This window comes from Macrobrachium nipponense, chromosome 1, assembly GCF_015104395.2.
Source record: "Macrobrachium nipponense isolate FS-2020 chromosome 1, ASM1510439v2, whole genome shotgun sequence".
Classification (NCBI taxonomy): domain Eukaryota; kingdom Metazoa; phylum Arthropoda; class Malacostraca; order Decapoda; family Palaemonidae; genus Macrobrachium; species Macrobrachium nipponense.
In genome coordinates this window covers 1,352,768-1,373,582 of record NC_087200.1, presented here as the reverse complement: position 1 = coordinate 1,373,582, position 20,815 = coordinate 1,352,768, and the positions used below count along the sequence as shown (strand labels likewise).

General features: G+C 42.5%; 1 protein-coding gene across 2 annotated transcripts in view; it reads right to left on the bottom strand.

Moving 5' to 3' along the window:
- LOC135219093 (NAD(P)H pyrophosphatase NUDT13, mitochondrial-like) overlaps positions 1–20,815 on the bottom strand; it is a 261,858-nt gene that overhangs the window by 56,658 nt on the left and 184,385 nt on the right. For both annotated transcript variants that reach the window (XM_064255528.1, XM_064255529.1), the window contains 2 exons: positions 3,649–3,813; positions 3,327–3,472 (listed from right to left, as the gene is read on the bottom strand). In XM_064255528.1, coding sequence (XP_064111598.1) covers positions 3,327–3,472; positions 3,649–3,813 — 311 coding nt within the window. The remainder of the gene's footprint in view (positions 1–3,326; positions 3,473–3,648; positions 3,814–20,815) is intronic.

The window sequence follows — 20,815 nt, the reverse complement described above, 5'->3', positions numbered from 1 at the left end:
TCTGTCCCACAGCAGTTTCTCCTTGGGGCTTGCTAAGACCAGCCAGTCGTTGAGGTACCTTAACAGGCAAATCCCTTGAGAATGAGCCCATGTCGAGACATGAACGAAGACCCTTGTGAACACCTGAGGGGACGTGGACAACCCGAAGCATAGGACCTTTGAACTGGTAGATCTGCTTTCCCAGAGTGAAGCAAAGAAACTTCCTGGGTGAAGGATGAATAGGGATCTGGAAGTAAGCATCCTTTAAGCTTATTGACAACAAGAAGTCGTTTTCCCTTATTGGTGCCAACACTGTCTGCGCGTCTCCATTTTGAACCTTGTCTTCCTGACAAAATGATTCAAGGTGGAAAGGTTGTTTACCAGTCTCCAGTCGCCTGTCGCTTTTGGAACTAGGAAAATCCGACTGTAAAACCCTGGAGAATGATGCTGCACTTATTCTATCACACCCTTGCTCAGCATTTTCAATACTTCCTCCCAAAGAGCTAAGAACTTATGGAGTTGTGAGCTTATGTCCGACTGAGAAGGGGGGAGAGAAGTTGAATGGCAGTAGATATCCCACCAGAAAAACATCTACTATCCATTTCTCTGTTCCATAACTTTGCCACTTGGCCCACTGGCCTGCTAGGCATCCTCCTACTCGTGGCAATGGAGAAGGAAAGGCGCCTACTCTATTGACGACCCCCTCTACCCCTTCTTTTAGAGCCCCTCCCAGGCTTGTAGGGGCGGGATTGACTCAGCCTGTGAGGGAGACTGAGAGACCCTCGCAGAAGCAGAACTCTTCGAAAATTTAAAAGGTGAAGATCTTCTCCTCCGACTCGGAGGAGGGCATCAAGAACACGCCTTCGACTTGGATACTGCCTGATGAACCAGCCTGTCTTTAGTATCAGCTCATCAACGGTCAATTGGATCCTCTAAATCAGTGCTTGGGAACAGAAACTGCGAACCCAAGAGATCCCAATTCCTGAGAGCCGACAAAGACTCAAGAGTCCACTGAATTCACCACCTTGGACAATGCTGCATCTCTCCTTGGCAGAATGTAGTTTGCCCACAAGTTCACACTAAGGTGAGCCAGGTAAGAAATCACCTTAGCATCGGACTGTAACAGTCTAGTGAGTGAGGGAAAACTCACTAAACCAGCTTCAGAACTGTCCGAAGCAATTTTAGCCATCGTGGTGGACCACAAATCAAGCCATGAGACTGTCTGAAAGATGGAAGCCACTGTAGTCTCCTTAGCTAAGGCCTCTTGTGACGACAAAGAAGGACCTTCTGACCTAACATGCTCTAGGGTTAGACCAGACTTGAGACGGATCATGTCTGAGTTTAAGGTGACGAGACATCAAATAAACTCACGAGAAGAGGAGGAAGAAACTTGGAAAAACCCTTAGAACGCAGACACCAAAGCATTCACACGTTGCAGAACGGACTTAGCGTGATCTAACTGGGGAAGTTCAAAAGAAGTCCTAGAATCCTGACTGGCACCCAGCAAGGCCTCTATACCTGTAGGGGTGATAGAAGACTGAGCCTGCGTCCTACACTCAAGATTGTTGAATTCACGAATGAGATCAACAACCTCTGTGAAGGAAGACAAAAATTCGTGTGTATCTCCCTCCTCCTGCTCCAGTAATGGCAACCGACGACGTGAAGAAGAAGGCTTGGCAACATTGTCCTCTGTTTCCAACAACACTGATGGAGCTTCCCTAGGAAGTCTAGCATCCTGGACATTATTGGTCAGAGATCACGCAACCGGAGTATCCCGAACGTCACCATGCAACGACAATTGTGTATGGTCCTGGCTCAAACTGCGTACAGGTTCGTGTGAAATACCACGTACACCATCACCAAAACAATCACGTACACGTACGCATTCACGGGAGGAATCATGTACGTGGCCGCGTGACAAGTTGAGTACATGTCTGTGAGACAGCAATCAAGCACGGTCCCGAGACAAGGAACGTCGTAGAAGAGAGTTTCCAGGAGAACGAGGAGCACGTCCGTGGGCCAGGGAAGCCTCCTGCTCCTGACCATCAACCCCAGTCTTGTTAAGTGAAGAATCCTTAGACACAGTTTGGACCACCTCCATCTCTGCAACTTTCGACCTTGTAGCCCAAGCAACGCCCAGACGGCCGCCATCTTGGATGACTCCGAACCTGAAACAAAGGAATTAGATAGTGTAGCTTCCTCCCTCTTGGAAAGAGAATTGGAACCCAAGGGAAAGGGGGCTGCATTGAACATCACATTGCCCTGTGGCGCTCCCGATACCTCCACTGACGAACCAATGGAAGAAAAGGAAGGTGACACAGGAGCACTAGAACTAACCACAGGGAGAGCAATCACGGGAGAGGGAGAAGATGAATTATCCATATGAGGCGAAGAAAATCCCTCCCACGACGAAAGCGTCAAAATGCTACAATGTTCCCTCTTCCTATAAAACAGCCTCCACTGCGACTTACGCCAAGCACGACATTCTGGGCAGGGATTCATAACAGTGCAATAATTGGCTCTGCACCTACTGCATGTTGTATGAGGATCTGTAGATGCAGACACCAGAAACCTTGAGCACGGAAAACCTAGAATTCTCAGGCACATGTGTTGATGAGGCCGTGAGGACTAGGAGGAATCCATAATAACAGAAACAATCACACACACACACACACTGAAAGGAAAGAACAAGGGCACAAAACAACCGGCTTGGAAGGAGAGCAATAGCGAAAGCGTCTACTCCCCAAGGTGGTTAAGGAAAAGACTGAAGCGTCACGAGATCCGATGCGCGGTCTCTGACCAGTTATCACCTCGTACGTGCAGGCATTGCCAGATCTCACAGATTCCTTGCTTTACAATCTTTGATTGTTTTAACCGGTTACCAGCTGGCGCTTGGAGAGTAATCCCATTGTTAAGACCAAAGGTTTTTTCTGCTTCTGAACAATGTGGGCTTTTGACAGTATGTACAAGCCTCCTAAACTCCACTGGTGGAATACATAGTTTTCATTTCCTATGTCAGTTAAATGAAAGAACATTTTGGCTCTGTATTAGACATAATTCAAAATATGTAGCCTTTAAAGCGATGTACCTTCAAGTCTGCCTTCTTTGCTTTTATGTCATTTACTATGTATTGGGCTAAGTGGCAGGCTTATCATCACGCAAGGAAACATTCATTAATATATTTACTTCCATCTTTTTCCTCAAAATGAAAAAATTATGTACATTGTACCTTAAACCTAAAATAGTACAGTACTATTATGATTTTCATAACTAATGCATTGCATTATTTCAAAATTATTTCTTCATACTAGCTTTTTTTGATTGGCGACCCATGCTGAGTTACTAACCTCTTGCTTTTCCGCAATGGCATAACAGCCTGCCATGAGAGATCCTGGGAAAGGCCAATGCTGTGAGGCAGCGTATCTCACCGCTGTTACTTCAATTCCAACTTCTTCAGCTACTTCTCTGCGTACAGTCTCTTCTAAACTTTCCCCTGAAATTAAGTATATCCTCTTTCATTTCTAAAAATACCAATTAGATTTTCACCTACATATTTACACTTACTTATGCATTATGTACAAATGGTCATCTCACATGCACACACAGCAAATGTATACAGTTCTATGTCTAAATAAAATGAAAGTGCACTACTAAATACTGGATACTTACCAACATCTGAAAATCCAGCAACACATGAATACATTCCAGGAGGGTGTCGTGGTTGTCGTACAAGCACCATGTTTTGGTGATCTGGGTCTGTAACTACAACTATACCAACAGGACTTGAACTAGGGTAATGTGTCATTTCACAACTTGTGCATTTTCGAGTATAACCTGTAAATTGATGGTTACAATCAATGATAAATTGTAAAAAGAGATACAATTCTACAATAAACAATATTAAAACTAATGAGGTTCACTGACAATTTCTTATTCCAATTCTAGGATATTTCTTGTTTTGATTCTGGATGTGTTGTAAGGTAAGCTGGATACAGTAAACTACCCACAAAAATATAAAGCCTCTGTTTGTTCTTAATGGGCTCCATAAGATAGACCAACCAATTTTTGAAGACTTCTCTGCTAGTTGGTCTTGGCCAGTATAGTGCATGATGACACTGATAGAGTATAGGACTCAAGACAAAAAGGCTTTCTTTTGTCTATGGCAACTGCCAAGTTCTTCATCTTAACCTGCAGATGTGGCAGCCACACATCGCTTGTCATCCACTATCGTGGCAACAACACACACTGTACTTGACCGACTGCTTATTATTCTCTAGGTCTCTGCACAGTTAAGACACGACAAAATTTGTCTGTTTATAATGTGCTCCTTGGAAGAACTTGGTCATCAGAAGCAAGTTAAGTACCTTTGGAAAGTTTCAGTTTTAAACATTTTTTAGCTGGTAGCTTACTTTGTTAAAATTTGGGAGATGTCTCCCCAAGACGAGATACTAATGGCAATTAGATTGGTTATGTTGTTTACATTACCATTTTGATTAGCCAGCGAACACTGTTTAATGACAAGTATACTGATGTAATACTTTAAAGTAGTAGATGACCTGTTATCTTAAGTAATTATCTTTGGGTACTTAGTAGATATGCTGGGCTACTTCCATTTGAATAGTAGCCTAACAACTAACTGCATAGAGCCATGGCCAGCTTTTTCACTAGGGCTCTACTTCCAAACCTTTGTATTACATAAAACTAATTAGTTAGTTGATTGCAATGCTTAATTACCAAACTGAATAGTTACATAATAGTTACGTGATAATGTTCCCCACTTAGCATTAATATCAGGGAACTTGTATCAGATTATACAATGCTTTCCATCACGGGCCTACTTCTGGTAGTTGTCGTTTCGCCGATGATGACATCACTATGGAAACATGTGACGTTCGAATTTCCTACATCATGATTATACTTTTGCATTGTCATATAACAGGCATTGAAATTGCACTTAATTTACATGCAGTCAGATATATGTGTGGGGTGCGGACGTGTTGGAGGTCTCTCTCGCGTTTCTTCACAGAAAAGAAGGGTTTTTCGCCCTTGGTGATTATACCTCTTATAGTAAGCAATGTGTTAATAGTGTCTCCACGTAATACCCGGCGTGTAAGCCGGAGAGTGTTGTGCAACGGCAGATATTCTATTATTCTCTCTGCTCCAATCAGTGCCTTAGAAATCTTTCAAATCACAGCTACTCGAGGCCTATTGGTCCTGTGAAATGGGTAAAAGAATGCAGTGTATGTGTTAGTGCTTGACCCCTCCCTTACCGCAAAAATGTCACCCGACCAACCTCCAACCGTTGCGCAAGTGACCCTGGCACCTACCGGTGCCTGTGCCCCACACACAAGTTCCGTACTCGCGAACAATTGTCTTTTTTATTTACAATACCAATCGAACCGTTCCGACGTCGAGTCCGCTATACAATCTGTCAGTGATGCCTTCTCCGATGAGGAAATCAACGTTGCATATACGAAATGCAAAGATCTGATACCAAAGAGCATTCTCAAGGAGCGATCCGCGAAGAACTTGTCCTCTCACAAAAAAATATCGTATATCACTAAGTGGCTAAGGACCTGCTCGGTGGAAATCTACGCCGATGACCCTTACAACCTGCCACCAAAGGGCCCTGCTGACCTAAGCTTACCTGCGGTGTACCACACGGCAGAAAATGCCTTCAAAACAGCAAAATCTCTCTCAGATATAATTGGAAAAAACTCAGAAAAAATTGAGGAGACAAATGATAAATTATCAAGAATCTGGGACGTGATCAAAGGACTACAGGAATCCCTACCCTAGACAGTCTTAAAACTGTGGAAACAAATAATCTCACACGGATCTGGGATGCGATCAAAGGAGTGCAGGGATCGATAGACAATCGCACTGATAGCCACCAGACTACTACGAATGCAGCATCCAGTTTTCCTCGGCTCCCAGCAACACGGAAGTGCCCCGTTCCGAGGGGACTGTTGATCCCCCAACCGCTTCTCCCTCCCCAGTACCTCCGGTGGAAGATATATCTCCGGTGATGATTACTAGCCCTCGTAATCCTCCCCACCCTATCTCTCCCCCCCAACCCCCCATCGTAGATGCAGATGAAACTGATCATGAGGGGTCTGGCGGCTGGTAGATACAAACAAGCAGAAAGAAGAGAAGAACCTCCCGTGTGGCCGCCGGACCGGAACCCAACATTCGTGTTTCACCTCGCCCGACACATGAGAAGAGATGTCACATAGTAATTCACAATCTGCGCTCATCGGTGACGCTAGATGCCATAGTGGAGAGAGTCAAGTTTCTCACTGGCTCTGACCCACTCATCTCCCACGAACTCCCATGCAGGATTAAACATAAAGTGGCTTACAGGATTACCTGCCTATTTCAACACCTCGACGTTCTTAAAGGCGAGAATTTCGGTCCTAATATATTAGTTTCAAGATACAGACTAATGCGGGATCAACCACCCCCAGGGGAACTTACTGACACTCCAACCAGGGTCATTTCCACCGCAAGTGCCAGCCAACCGCCCACGGCGAGTGACTGCCCACTCCCTCTGGCTAACCCCCCATCCACCCAAATGATCAGCGCATTCATCTCCCATCTTCGTGAGTAGCCATGGATACATTAAACATAATCTCTTGGAATATCTTTGGCCTCAAGCGGAACATTCCTCTCCTAAACATGTTCTGTAAAAATTTCAAAGGCATCATTGCATTGCAAGAAACGCTCCTCTGGCCACATGACCTTGCCATATGCGACTCAATTCATGAAGACTTCAGATCCTTCTCGACTTCATCGATGCAAGTTACAGACCAAATCCTAGCCGGTCGCCCGAAAGGAGGCCTTTCTTTCCTGTGGCACAAATCGTTAGACAATACGATAATGGTGATGACCTACAGGAGTGACAGATTGCTGGGGATTCAAGTGACAATAGGGAACTCTAAAATCCTAATTATCAATGTTTATATGCCATGGGAAAAATACATTAATTTTGATCATTACTGCATGATCCTAGGGGAGTTACACAGTATTATTCATGATTCTCCAGCTGATCATATTTGTATAATAGGGGACCTTAATTCTCACCCCACAAAACAATTTTATAATGAACTTACTCGCTTCTGTCAAAATCATGCTCTCCAAATTAGCGATGTTATGCTCCTCCCTCCCTCCTCTTATTCATATGTACATAATAGAGCGGACGCTATTACAACTTCCTGGCTGGACCACTGCATCACATCCCCACAACTTCATGATTCTATTATGACCTGCAATATTCGCTATGACCTTGCAACGGGCTACGATCACATCCCATTACAGGTGTCATTCAGTACCCCATCCCTCCCTACCGTGAACCCCCTAACTGATTGCCCACCAGCGGTAAACTGGGATTTTAAAAACCAAGAGAAAACCAGATACTTTAGAGCGACCACGGAAACCAGGTTGCGGTCAATAGTTCAACCGGCAGACGCCTTACTTTGTACTAACACAAATTGTAGAAATGACCACCACAAGAGGGATCTGAATGAATTCTATTCGAACATAATCTCCGCTTTGCTTGCTTCGGGCAGGACTGCCTACAGATTTCGTCAAGGTAATTCTCGTAATATTCCTGGATGGAATGACTTGGTTAAAGATCTGTATACATACTCACGAGAAATGTTTTTACTGTGGAGGCAAAATGGTAGCCCCAGGGAAGGGCACACTGCATTGCTAATGAGACAGGCGAGAGCGCAGTTCAAACTTGCTCTTAAGCACTGCAGGTTATATGAAAAACAACTAAGAGCCGATGCAATGTCTAGAAACTTAGAATCTGGTGATTATCCTCGTCTTTGGAAAGATATCCAGTCTTTAAATCCCAAAACTAAAAAGCTATCACAGAGAGTAGGGGAAGCAGTCGGAGACGAAGCTATTGCAAGTATGTGGGGCGATCACTTCAACATTATCCTGAATTGCATAAATGATCAAGATTCCCGAAGGGATGTAGATAACCTCCTTACTGACAACATTCAATTTCATTTTGCAGACCGTTTTACGCCAGGTAACATCAGCGATGCCATAAACAGTCTACCTAATAATAAATCGCCCGGCTGTGATGGTCTTCCTGCAGAGGCCTTCAAACTCTGCCATCCGATAATTTACATTTTGCTAGCTGCCCTATTCAATGCGTGCATAATTCACCGGTTTCTTCCAGACTCCCTACTCTTAGTTCACCTGATACCATTAATCAAAAACAAGCTAAAGGATGCAGCTGACCCTGGCAACTACCGGCCGATTGCAATCACAACGATCGCATCGAAGATACTTGAGTCTGTTCTTCTAGTGAGACTTCTCCCCTTTCTACACACCACTGACAACCAGTTCGGGTTTAAAGCAAACCACTCAACCGACACCTGCATCTACATACTGAAAGAATTGCTGAACTACTACCTATCATCAGCCTCTCCTGTTTTCCTTTGTTTTGTGAGAAAAGCATTTGACAGAGTAAACTACCTGAAGCTCTTCCTGAAGCTGCATAAAAGGGGCGCACCCCTATATCTAATTGGCCTTTTACATTGCTGGTTCTCCACACAGCAATTCTGTGTCAAATGGGGAAACGTATTATCTTACACCTTCGGCTCCCTAAACGGGCTTCGGCAAGGGGGCATTCTCTCTCCATACCTGTTTAATACGTACACAGATGCCTTGAACGTCAAACTGAACTCGCTCCCAATCGGATGCACTGTCAATGAAACAACTATAAACAACCTCTGTTACGCCGACGATATGGTTCTGATTTCCCCATCAGTGCAAGGTCTCCAACGACTCATCGACACTTGCCGCCAATATGCAGAGGAATTTGATATAATCTACAACGAAACCAAGACCCAGTGCATGTCGCTGCTCCCGAGATCGCTTAAGCATATTGCAGAACCTCAAATTTTCCTCGGAAGCCATCGGCTGGAATTTGTGCACGAATTTCCGTACTTGGGTCACATTATCACCGACGACCTAAAAGATACGGCAGACATTGAACAGAGGCGTCGTAAACTATGTGCAGCGGGCAACATGATTGCAAGGAGGTTTGCCTTCTGTCACCGAGACGTGAAACTGCTGCTCTTCCGCTCGTACTGCTACAGTATCTATGGGTGTTCCCTCTGGACGAACTATACCCGAGAGACGATGCGACGCATCACTGTTGTGCACAATGACATTCTGAGGCGCCTCACAAACACTCCCCGCTACCACTCCGCCACACAGATGTTCATAGAAAACCACCTGGACAATTTAAAAATCATTGTTAGGCGAACAATGTCCAGTCTGGTAACCCGAGTGAGAAACAGCAGCAACTCGCTCATACAAAGCATCCTAAGGAGTGAAGCAAGAAGAAAATCAAAATTGTGGGAAAGATGGGAAAATGAGGCCTTTGTCCCCTAAAGGACTTAATCTCTGTATTGGCAAGATGTCATCTGCAGTTTTTGGCATTATTACATTTATTGCTGATATTTTAATTTTTCATTATTACTGTGTTTACTATCAAGTTAAAGTTTTATTTACATTTAATTTATGTATTAAGCCCTCTGGACCTGACTACTGTAACCACCTAAGGTCTCTAGTTGAAATTTGAGTTATATAATATATGCACCATCTGTTATTACTCTCAATGCATATTTTTTTTTCTCACCAATATTATTACTGTTATTACCAGTATGATGATTACTAGCTTTTATGCTACCTCAGCTACCTTGTGGATAAGTGCCGATTATTCATTTTCTTTTTCTATTTTATCATGTCACATGTATCTAGATTGTGTATGCTACTGTCTGTATTTTGTATATTCAATGTATATGGCCCCGAGCCGAAATAAAGCATATTATTATTATTATTATTATTATTATTAACTAAACAAATTTTCTCCTTGGGCAAAATATTTTCATTGAAATACGTTCTTATGCAACCTACAGCTTTACCATCAGCTTGAAAGTATCCTAGGCCCAGTATAAACCAATCAAATTTGCAAATTGAATTTATGGTATACATACAGTTAGTTTGATTTGATGGGTGGTGTAACATTCAAGAATTTACTTTATAGACAAAATTTTATGTAATGGTAACTGAATACATGACTATGTACTATCTTAGATGAAAAAACCCCTTGTTAGGATGGCTAACAGTACAGAATACCCCCGCCATTTGAGGAATCATGATTCATGGACTCGCCATTCGCAGACTTTTCTATGCACCATATATACCCATTATATGCAAAAAATTTGCCTATTCACAGTATTTTTCACCGAGAAATACTCACAAATTACTGTATTTTCATTTTTTTGGGACTAAATAGACTTTTTGTGATAAAACTATAGGCGCGTTGTAACCCGAAAATCGTCGTAAGCCGGAACGACGATGTTGAAAACATGTCCACAGGGAAAATTTCACTAATTTGCAATTTTTCTTAGGGCAGTATCTCTAAAATAATCACTAATTTACTTTTTTCATGTGCAACACTGTGTATTCACAAATTACTGTATATTTTCATTAAAATACAAGAGAGAGAGAGAGAGAGACGAGAGAGAGAGAGATTACATCAAAACCATTAAATTCGTTGACCATTGTATGGCATTGTTACTTTCCCAGCTCCGAGTGTCACTGGAGTTATGAGGTAGGGAAATTGATACAGAAAAAGATGAAGGGAAGAATTTTCTTTTGAAATTAGTTATCATATTATTACTACTTCTATTATTATTATTATTATTATTATTATTTGAAAATATAATAAACACGAGCATCTACCATAAAAATTCTCTCATCTCAGTAAGAAAGAGGAATTATCCTTACAAGTGAAATGGAAAGGTCATTTTCATCTCTTTAAAATACGACCATTCTGAATTTTGTAATTACAGTTTTATTATTATTATTATTATTATTATTATTATTATTATTATTAAATAACTGAAATTATCAATAAACATTTTACATACTAGTACCATAAAAATTCTTTCATCTCGGTAAAAGAAAGAGAGAGAGAGTGTTTATCTCTCTCTGTTCTCTCAAAAAATACTTATAACGCTTCCAGCGGGAAAGGGAAGGGGATCGAAAGAGGGAGGGAGGGAGTTACCACTATGACACATTATTATCTTGTGTGGCAAGAGAAGAGAGAGAGAGAGAGAGAGACGAGAGAGAGAGAGCGAGAGAGAGAGAGAGAGAGAGAGAGAGAGAGAGACGAGAGAGTTAAACCTTAATTAAAAGTGACATGGATAGATTAGTATTGTATTTCTTTAAAATACTATCACATATGAATTTTGTAATTACAGTTATTATTATTATTATTATTTGAAAGTATTAAAAATAAATAGTATAAGTACATAAAAAATCTCGAGTCTCAGTAAATGAGAGAGAGAGAGAGAGAGAGAGAGAGAGAGAGGGGGGGGGGGGGGGGGGGGAAATTTCATGAGCACTTGATGGCAACACAGCGGCTCTTCCCCCTCCTGGCTGTCACAGAACTTGATATATCTGACAGTTTTAGTACCTGGAGTTAGAGAAAGGTTACTGAAAGAAGACTGGGATTTCCTTCATTCTTCCATAATTTTTTAAATATATAAGCTAAAATCTTACTAATTCACTATGGTATTTTCTTTAATGAATTGATATTATTGCTGTATAAATTAATATTAATATTTGAAAATAGTAAATCATTTATTTATCATACAAAAAAAAACATACATCTTTGTAGGAGAGAGAGAGAGAGAGAGTTATTATTTTTATTATGTGATATTTCAACTTATTAAACTTACTAATACAGTATTAATCAAAATTAATATTTGAAAATCAGTAAATCATTTTTGTATTATAAAAATGTATTTAGTCATGAAAATAAACATCAAAATACACTAATTAGTGATTATTTTCGTCGGAAAATACAAAGAGAGAGAGAGAGAGAGAGAGAGAGAGAGAGAGAAACTATGGTTTTTATATCCAAGTCTAAGTAGAGTATAAATGGATTCTTTAAGTGAAATAATGTTTCAATGATATTTTGCTGTTTTGTATTAAAGGATATGTATACTGTTTGAGAATGCGTTCCTTATCCTTGACTATGGTTACCCTACAGTTTAATAGCGTAAATTAATTTATGCGCCCTCCGCTCAGAAACTAGTTCTGCGTATGAGGTATCGTTAAAAAGCATAAAAAACCGTCATAACCTTGGAATTTGCGTTGTAATCTAATCAAAAACTTAGTTTTTTGTTAATTATGTATACTGGAAACAAGCAATGATTTTTTCATTATTTGCGCTTTTGGACTGTTATAAACTGTGCATCCCAAGCTAGTGTATTCATTTGCTCGGAAACTAGTTCCGCATATGAGGCGTCACTAAAAAAATTTAAAAAATATGACATAAAAAGTGTCGAAAATCATCATAAACTCAAAATTTTTGTTGTAATCTAACCAAAAACTTATTTTTATTAATATACTGTGCTAAACTATAAAGGATTCTTATCACAGTATGCGTTCTTTAAAAGCGTCGTTAACTCGGAGCGTCGGAAGTGTCAGTATCGTAACCTCGGAACAAGCGTCGTAACCCAGGGCGGATTTTTCAATGAATATTTAAGAAAAAGCGTCGTAAGCCGGAGCCGTCGTAACCCGGGGACCGACTGTATTAAAATATTCAGGTATAGCATTTTTAGATGTTCTTTTTGTGTTTTAACTATCAAAACAGGCAGTTCTAAGCATTTTTAGAGGGATTTTAAGTATTTGAGGATTTCAGCTATTTACAGGGGTGTCTGGTACCCATCCCCCATGAATACTGTATAGAGGAATACGTATATTTCTGTGTATAAGATGACCTTTAGATAAGACGGGGTCAATAATCATGGCAAATTTTCATGAATTTACTATCTCATATCTGTAGTATAGGACGACTTCTAAATTACAAAACCAAAATTATTTTTGGAAAAAAGTGATTATCTGCTTAAAATTAAACAGTACAACTATATTTATAAATATGATGACTTAAATAAAGGTTGTTTTGCTTGTTGTATCCAATTTCAGTATTAATATTGTCATTTCGTTATTGTTTTACAGAATATAAACATTATCATATACATCATTTGTATTTGACATTGTTTACATTCTCAAAATCTCGGCCCTGATTTGAGTATTACCGATATCTTCATTGTCATTATTTGTTAGAAGAGATATAATTCGGAGATACCTTTTATCGTAAATTAACACAGTTTGGTTGAAAACATGCGCATAGTACTTTATTGTATAAGCATTAGGTGCGATTTTTCCAGTTCCGAACATCAGCCTCGGCTATAACCTGCAGCTTTAATTTACTAGTATTCTTTCTTGAGATCTCCATTGCATGAGGGATGAACTTGTGACGTCACTCCCAGTCATCATCTGAGCACTGCCTCTCTCAGTCATGATGTCATCTCTGCCGCCCAGTTCGCTACTTCTCCCTTCCATGTCATCAGAGCCTTCTCTTGCAGATCAGTCTGAGGTTATATGCCAGGCAGTGCTTAAGAGGTTGGACTCTGTTTTGGATGTTAAGTTGGCTGCCTTGTCGGTTGGGAGCTTTGGAAGGAAACGCGTTGCTTCCTCCCCGCCTCCTGCGAAGAGATCGCTTAAGGAACCAGTCCTGTCTTCTCCCTCTTCCCTCTCTATGCCATGTCGGCGTATCAAGCGTTGAAAGGCTAAGGACTTTGCTCTTTCTTCACCTATGAGGGAGTAACTACGCAGATGTGTTCTCAAGAATCTTGGTGTTTCGGAGAGTATTAGTGGCTTCGTCCTTTGCATTGAATCGCGGGCGTGTTGCAACTTCCCCCGTCCATGCACGTCTCGAGTGTGTTGCAACCTCCCCCGTCCATGCACATCGCGAGCGTGTTGCAACCTCCCCTGAGAGTGTTAGTGTATCTTTCCTTGTGTAATCTGCAGCGGCTGCTTCATCCTCTGCATCAAATCGTGGGCGTGTTGCAACATCCCCCTTCCTTGGACATCTCGAGCGTGTTGCAACCTCCCCCATCCATGCACATCGCGAGCGTTTTGCAACCTCACCTGTCCGTGCACATGATGTAAGTGCTCCTTCTTCTCCAAGGCCTATTTGTTGCCATAAGGATCTCAAGGCGGCTGTCAATAGGTCGAAGGTGGTGAGCGTGAAGTTGCTGCAGCAGGAGTGTTTGCCTGCCCCTCTCACTGATGCTTCTAAGAGTTCGATTCTCGAGGGTTCTCCTTCGATCTCGAGTGTTCAGGATTCCTCTCCAACTCACATTCGTAAGTCGGCCACGCCCGTGACCATTCACGGACATGTTAATGAATCATTTGTTGGAGGAGAATGTAGAGATGTTCCTAGTGTTATAGTGGGTTCATCTTGGGAGCCGACGCGTGTACCCAGCCCAGACAGGTTAGTTGGTGTTTTGGGCTGTTTGGCTGCTGATCCTACCGTTTATTTTAATGAAGGTGCCTTAGAGGAACCTGCACATCCTTCTCATCATCGGTCTCCATTGCCGGAGCTGGAGGAGGGAGACACGCAAGTGTTTTTGTCTTCCTTTGCGGAAGTTGTTGATCTCATTCGTGGGTTCAACAATTTGGAAAGTAGGTCTCAGGCTCGGTTGTCTTCCCTCCTTCTTGTCATGGTGAGAGCTACGCAGGATCCCAAATCTTCTCTCCAGCCTCTTGGCTGGACTTCTGGTCTGTGGTCATTGCCAAGATAGCTTCTGACAGGTCTCCAGAAGGGTTGGTGACTGCATCCTCTCTTGCCAATCTGTTGCAGTCTGGAGGCAAGGCATTTTTGTATATGGCTCACCTCAGTGTTAATTTATGGGCTAACCTTCTGCTGATTAGAATGTGATAGGCCAGCGTCGGGCTGACACCAAAGACAGACTGGTGCACCAGGCCGTGTCTGAGTCAGAGTCTTGTCCTCAGAGACATCCTCCTCCTCCTCCTCCTTCCCCTGTCCAGCAGTAGTCAAGATGATCGTTGCCTGGTAGGCCATCGAGGAATTAGAGTTCGTCAGGGCCTTCCCGTTCGACTCAGCCTAGGTCAGAGGATCAACATCCCTTTCGCTCTCGTTCCTTTAGACCAAGAAAAGGCCCAAGGGGTAAAGGTAATGGGGCCCTCGGTAGGTTAGGCGCCTCTCCGTCTCCTGTGCCACTCTTCGGGAGGAGGTACAGAGGACACTTGGACAAGGTTGCGATAGAGGAAGTGGTGCATCCGTCTCCGGGGCTTTACAGTCACACCTTCTTGGTGCTCAAGGCGTTGGGAGGATGGAGACCTGTGATCAACTTATCCACCTTGAATCACTTCATTAGGAAGACATGGTTCCAGATGGAGACCTGGCGTTCGGTGTTGGCAGCCGTGAGGGAAGGTGACTTCATGCTGTCGATAGACTTAAGGGACTCATACTTCCAAATCCCTGTTCATCCAACGTCCAAGAAATTCTTTCACTTCTCTCTTGGGAACAAGGTCTTTGAGTTCAAAGTCCTATGCTTCTGGCTGACAACAGCCTCGTAAGTGTTCACAGGGGTCTTCTCTCGTGTCAAGTTGGGCCCATGCTCAGGGTTTGCTGAGGTACCTCGACGATTACTTGGTCTTGACAGTTTCCAGGGAAAAGCTGCTGCAGGACAAGGATTGTTTATTTTGGTTGTCTGGAACTGGGCATCATAGTCAACCAGGAAATGTTGAACCTCGTACCCAGTCAAAGGATTCTCTACTTGGGCATGGTCATTGATACGACAGTGGCAAAAGATTTCCCGTTAGATCAGAGATGGGAGAAGTTGCGAGTGGTGGCACGCAACTTCTTGTCGGAACCACATCAGTCAGCTCATCAGTAGCAGGTTCTTCTGGGAGTGTTGTCATCTCTGAAGAAGCTGGTCCCTCATGGGCTTCTTCTTCTTCGGTCTCTGCAATGGAGACTGGGAGAATTCTGGTCTCCAGCGGGGGACTCACCCGTTAATGTTTCCTCTGTCTCTGGAAGTGAGAGAAGACCTTCGTTGGTGGTTGGACGACCAGAATCTTTCGAAGGGTGTCCATCCCTCTGCATTCTCTTCCACCGGACTTCCACCGGACTTCCTTCTGTTCCCAGACGCCTCCCTCGCAGGTTGGGAGGCCTTATGTACGTGACCTCATCGCTTCAGGCGTTTGGAGGACAAGCAGCAACATATCAACTTCTTGGAGTTGAAGGCAGCCTTCCTGGGTCTGAAGAAGTTTTTGGGAGAAGGTAGAATGTCATTCTGTTGTTCTCATGTCGAACAACACCATGGTGGTAGCCTATGTGAACAAACAGGGAGGCCTGGTTTCTCGTCAACTTCACGCCTCGACCATCGAGGTTCACCAGTGGGCGGTCAGCAGTTAGGTAGAGCTCTCAGCCAGGTATATCCCAGGCAAACTGAATGTGGTTGCAGACAAACTCAGTCGTCGGGATCAGATCCTAGGCACTGAGTGGAAGCGAAAGTGGTAGCAGACAAGCTTTTCCAGGTTTTGGGTAAACCCATGTTGGACCTTTTTGCAACTCGCTTCAACAGGAAGCTGGAGATATTCTGTTCAATGGTCCCAGATCCTTTAGCATTGGCAGAGGATCATTCCAACATCCCTGGAACAACCTGGAGGTGTATGCCTTCCCTCCGTTTTGTTTGATCCGTCAAGTTCTTAACAGGCTAATGAGTTCACAGGGTCTCAGGATGACTTTGGTAGCCCGTCTGTGGCCTCTAGCGGAGTAGTTCCCAGATCTGCTGTAGTTGTTGTCAGAGGTTCCCGAGGGAGATTTACCCCTTGGCGACATCTCCTGTGTCAGCCCCATGCGGAAATGTTCCACCAGTCAGTAGAATCCCTGTCTTTTCACGGTTGGAGGGTTTCAAGTTCCTACTCTGAGCAAGAGGCCTTTCTCAGAAGGACGGCAGGGCATATGTCTAGCAGTCACAGAAAGTCGACCTCCGCGGTTTCCAAGGCAATAAGCGATCTACTGTGATTGGTGTCATAACAGGGTTTTTCTCCACTCCCAACCTCTATTCAGGAATAGCAGACTTTTAACCTTCCTCAGATATGAGAAACGTTTATCCATTTCTGTCATTAGGGGCTACAGGGTGGCCCTGAGTTTGGTGTTACGCCTTAAAGGTATCAACATCTCCTCGTCCTGGGAACTTTCCTTGCAAGTTAAGGGGTTTGAGCAGTCAAGTTCTCCTAGAGAGCTCAAGCCTCAGACGTGGGATGTTTCCTTAGTTCTCAAGAGCTTCACTAAGAGTCGCTCATCTGACAGGAACTTGATGCTCAAGGCAGTTTTCCTTCTGGCCTTGGCATCTTCCAAGAGGGTAGGAGAGCTCCATGATCTGAGCTATGAGGTGAAGCATGCCAGGGGTTGGGGGTCGTTGTCCTTCGAATTTGTCCCGGAATTCGTGGCCAAGACCCAAAATCCCTCTGGGCACAATGACAGGTTCACTTCGTTTTCCATTCCATCACTGAATGACTTGTGGGTGGTGATGCTCAAGAGCGTTTGTTGTACCCTGTCCGGGCCCTGCGTTGCTATCTTAAAAGGACTCAGCACCATGGACCAGGCTGCCGCAGACTTATTGTTAACACAGGCTGTACAAGAAAGAGGTGTCTAGGAATACTATCTCTTTTTGGATACGGGAAGCCATCAGACAGGCATACTTGTCTCTTGATGATTCCACTACCACGTCTGTACAGGCTACAGCGCATGACGTTAGGGGTATTGGTCCCCCTCTGGCTTTCAAAAAGAACTTGGTTGTACATAGAGGGCTGAGCACTGGTACTTAGTTACGCCAGTCCACATTCGCCTCTTTCTATCTAAAGGACGTTGCCCACAGATCTGCGGACACATTTTCCCTGGGTACTGTGGTGGCTGCCCAACAGGTTGTGTACTCATAGTTGCCCCTAACAGGGCACTTTTGTATCTTTCCTAAGATGATTGTGTGGATGATAGAATGAGTGAGTTGGCTGGTCTGCTTCTTTCTCTTGTACCTTTCCTTCTTCCTTTGGGCAGTTTAAGGAATAGACACGTCATTTGCTGGACTGGTCTGATACAATGAGTAAGGTAGTCATACTGACAGTGTGGTCACTTATTATGCAAAGGTCAAACCCTCTATTCGGTAGCATATGCTCCACTCCTAGGCAAGGAGGAGTTGAGAGTAGTACAAACCCTGGTGTGTTGGTTTGCTATTAGACAGTCAAAGTTTCTCTTTGGTTCCCTGTACAATGGCTCTCCATATATCATTGAACATCACTCAGGGTCTGAGTGGTTAGATATCAATTTATCTAGCTTCTCAACAGGCTTCAGTCCCTCTCAAGAAGTAATTTCTTCTGGAAGCAGGACTGGTGGGTAGGCCGCCAGCTGGTCTAGGATGTCTTGTACCTCCCTCCAAGTATGAGTCTATCCTATTGTTAAGACCGAAGGTTTGTTCGCGTATGAACAAATGACAAATTTTCTAATACAATTTGTATTTTTCATAGCTACAAACCTGAGGTCTTAACATAATACTGCCCGTCTCTAGCTGCCCCTCTGTTTGTTAAGACATCCTGAGTTGGGAAAGACTGATGTGTGATCGTAGGTGAATCGTCTTCGACCATCCTTCACCCGATCTACGCATGCTTTGCCAGATATCACAAGATTCCTTGCTTTCATCTGTTTTTTAACCGGATCCAGCTAGGCGCTAGATATTATCCTATTGTTAAGACCTCAGGTTTGTAGCTATGAAAAATACAAATCGTCTTAGAAAATTTGTCATTTTATTTTTGCTTATGGAAGCCACCATTGAGAATCAGCAGGGTTTAACCATTTTAATGGAGATCTTAATATACGGTCAATAGTTACGGTAAATTACATCAGCAATCAGCCGTTTCTCAATTCGGCTGTTTATGCCAATAGTACATTTACAATAATCGCTTCATCCAGAATTCTAAAAACCAGAATTTTTTAGTGGAGGATGGAGGAGTATCATTAATATTACAAGGATTTACAAGGATTAGGATGTCTCAAAGACTTGTTAGTTCATATGAGGAGACATTATGTGCATTCACAGTGTCCTAATGATTTTGTCTAGCTTTCTCTTAAACTCTTCCACACTGTTGCTGTTTACAACTTCTGGTGGGAGTTTATTCCATGTGTCACATATCTTGTAATAAAGAAGTTCCCACAATGGGATGTGATGTTATCTCTTCAGTTCTAGTTTCCATCCATTGTTTCTTGTCTGGTTTTCGTTTAATGTAAATAGGTTACTGTCTACTTTTGTTATGCCTTTCAGTTTTAAATGTTTCTATTAGTTGTCCTCATAATTGTCGTGTTTCTAAGCCATACATGTTCAGGCTCTCTAGTTGTCTTCGGTAACCTATTTGCCTGATGGATGGAATTAGATTTGTGGTTCTTGTTTGTACTCCTTCTAATCTATTTATGTCTTTTCTTAGTGTTGGTGACCAAAACTGTACTGTATATTCAAGATGGGGTCTAACTATTGATGTGTAGAGCTGTAGCACCATTTCCTTGTTTCTGTATTTGATCTGTCTCTTAATGTATCCCACTAGTTTCTGTGCCTTCTTTTATGCTTTTATGCAATGTTTTGTGGATTTCAAGTCCTTGGTAATAATGCCTCCAAGGTCCTCCTCTTGTTCTATACTATTTATGTCATTCCCAAGCAGCATGAGGGTTGTTTGTTCCTATTTGTAACACTTTACACTTATCCAAATTAAAAGGCATTTGCCATCTTAGTGACCAATCTTATTTTCATTAGGTCATTTCTTAAACTTTCCACTGCATCTGAGTCTGCTGCATTTACACCTAGTTTGGTGTCATCTGCAAATTTGGCTATCCTACTAGTTAAGCCTACATCAATGTCATTAAAAATGAAATACAAGAGAGGGCCAAGGACAGAACCCTGGGGAACTCTGTTACATCTGCCCATTCTGATTCTTCACCATTTATTACGAGACTCTGTTTTCTGTAAGTTAGCCAGTCTTTGACCCAGTCTGCTGTTTCTCCTACAATTCCTAAGGCTCTAACTTTTGTCATCAGTTTCTTGTGTGGGACTTTGTCAAAGGCCTTTTGTTTTTTGTTTTTTTTGTATGGTGTTTTTACGTTGCCAAAGGCCTTTTGGAAATCTGAGTAGAGTATATCTATTGCTCTACTACTGTCGTCAAATCTATTGCTGAGTAGAGTATATCTATTGCTCCACTACTGTCGATGAGAGAGAGAGAGAGAGAGAGAGAGACTCTTATTGCCACGGTCAGGTTGTTACACTGTTAGATATCCACTGGAAAAGCCAAATAAATAGTTGTATTGAGAATAAGTTTAATAAAACTTGTTTTACTGTAATCATATTGCATGTACGTATTATCATATTACCATATACAATATGAACAGAGTGATGATGCACCATTTGCATTTTGGTTTTGTTTACAGCCTTAAAATAATAAGCTGCCTGCATTTTAACGATATCATTTGTCTTTAGTTGTTGAATTGAACTTCATTCAGATACACGTTCCTTTCGTAAATTATCAAAGCTGGGTTTAACAAAGCCGATTCTATGTCATGTTTTTCATGCAGACAGTCGCCTAAAAGGTAAACCATTGTTTTGTTCACGTTTTGTCGCATTCTCAAACAACCGCTAAGAATAATAACAAAACTATAATGAATGATAATTATTGTACATAATCATCGTTCATATGACCGAATTGTTCAAAACAGTTACAATTTTAAATTACAAACAGCTTTGCATGCTGCCTCGCTTGATGTTTGCTGCGTTTGCCATGAAAGCACAGGGGAACGTGAAAATTTAAAGTGTCATGAAATAATCTTAAAATTGCCATGGACCGTACCGAAGATGATTTGTATGATATTGACAACGAAGCCAAAGTT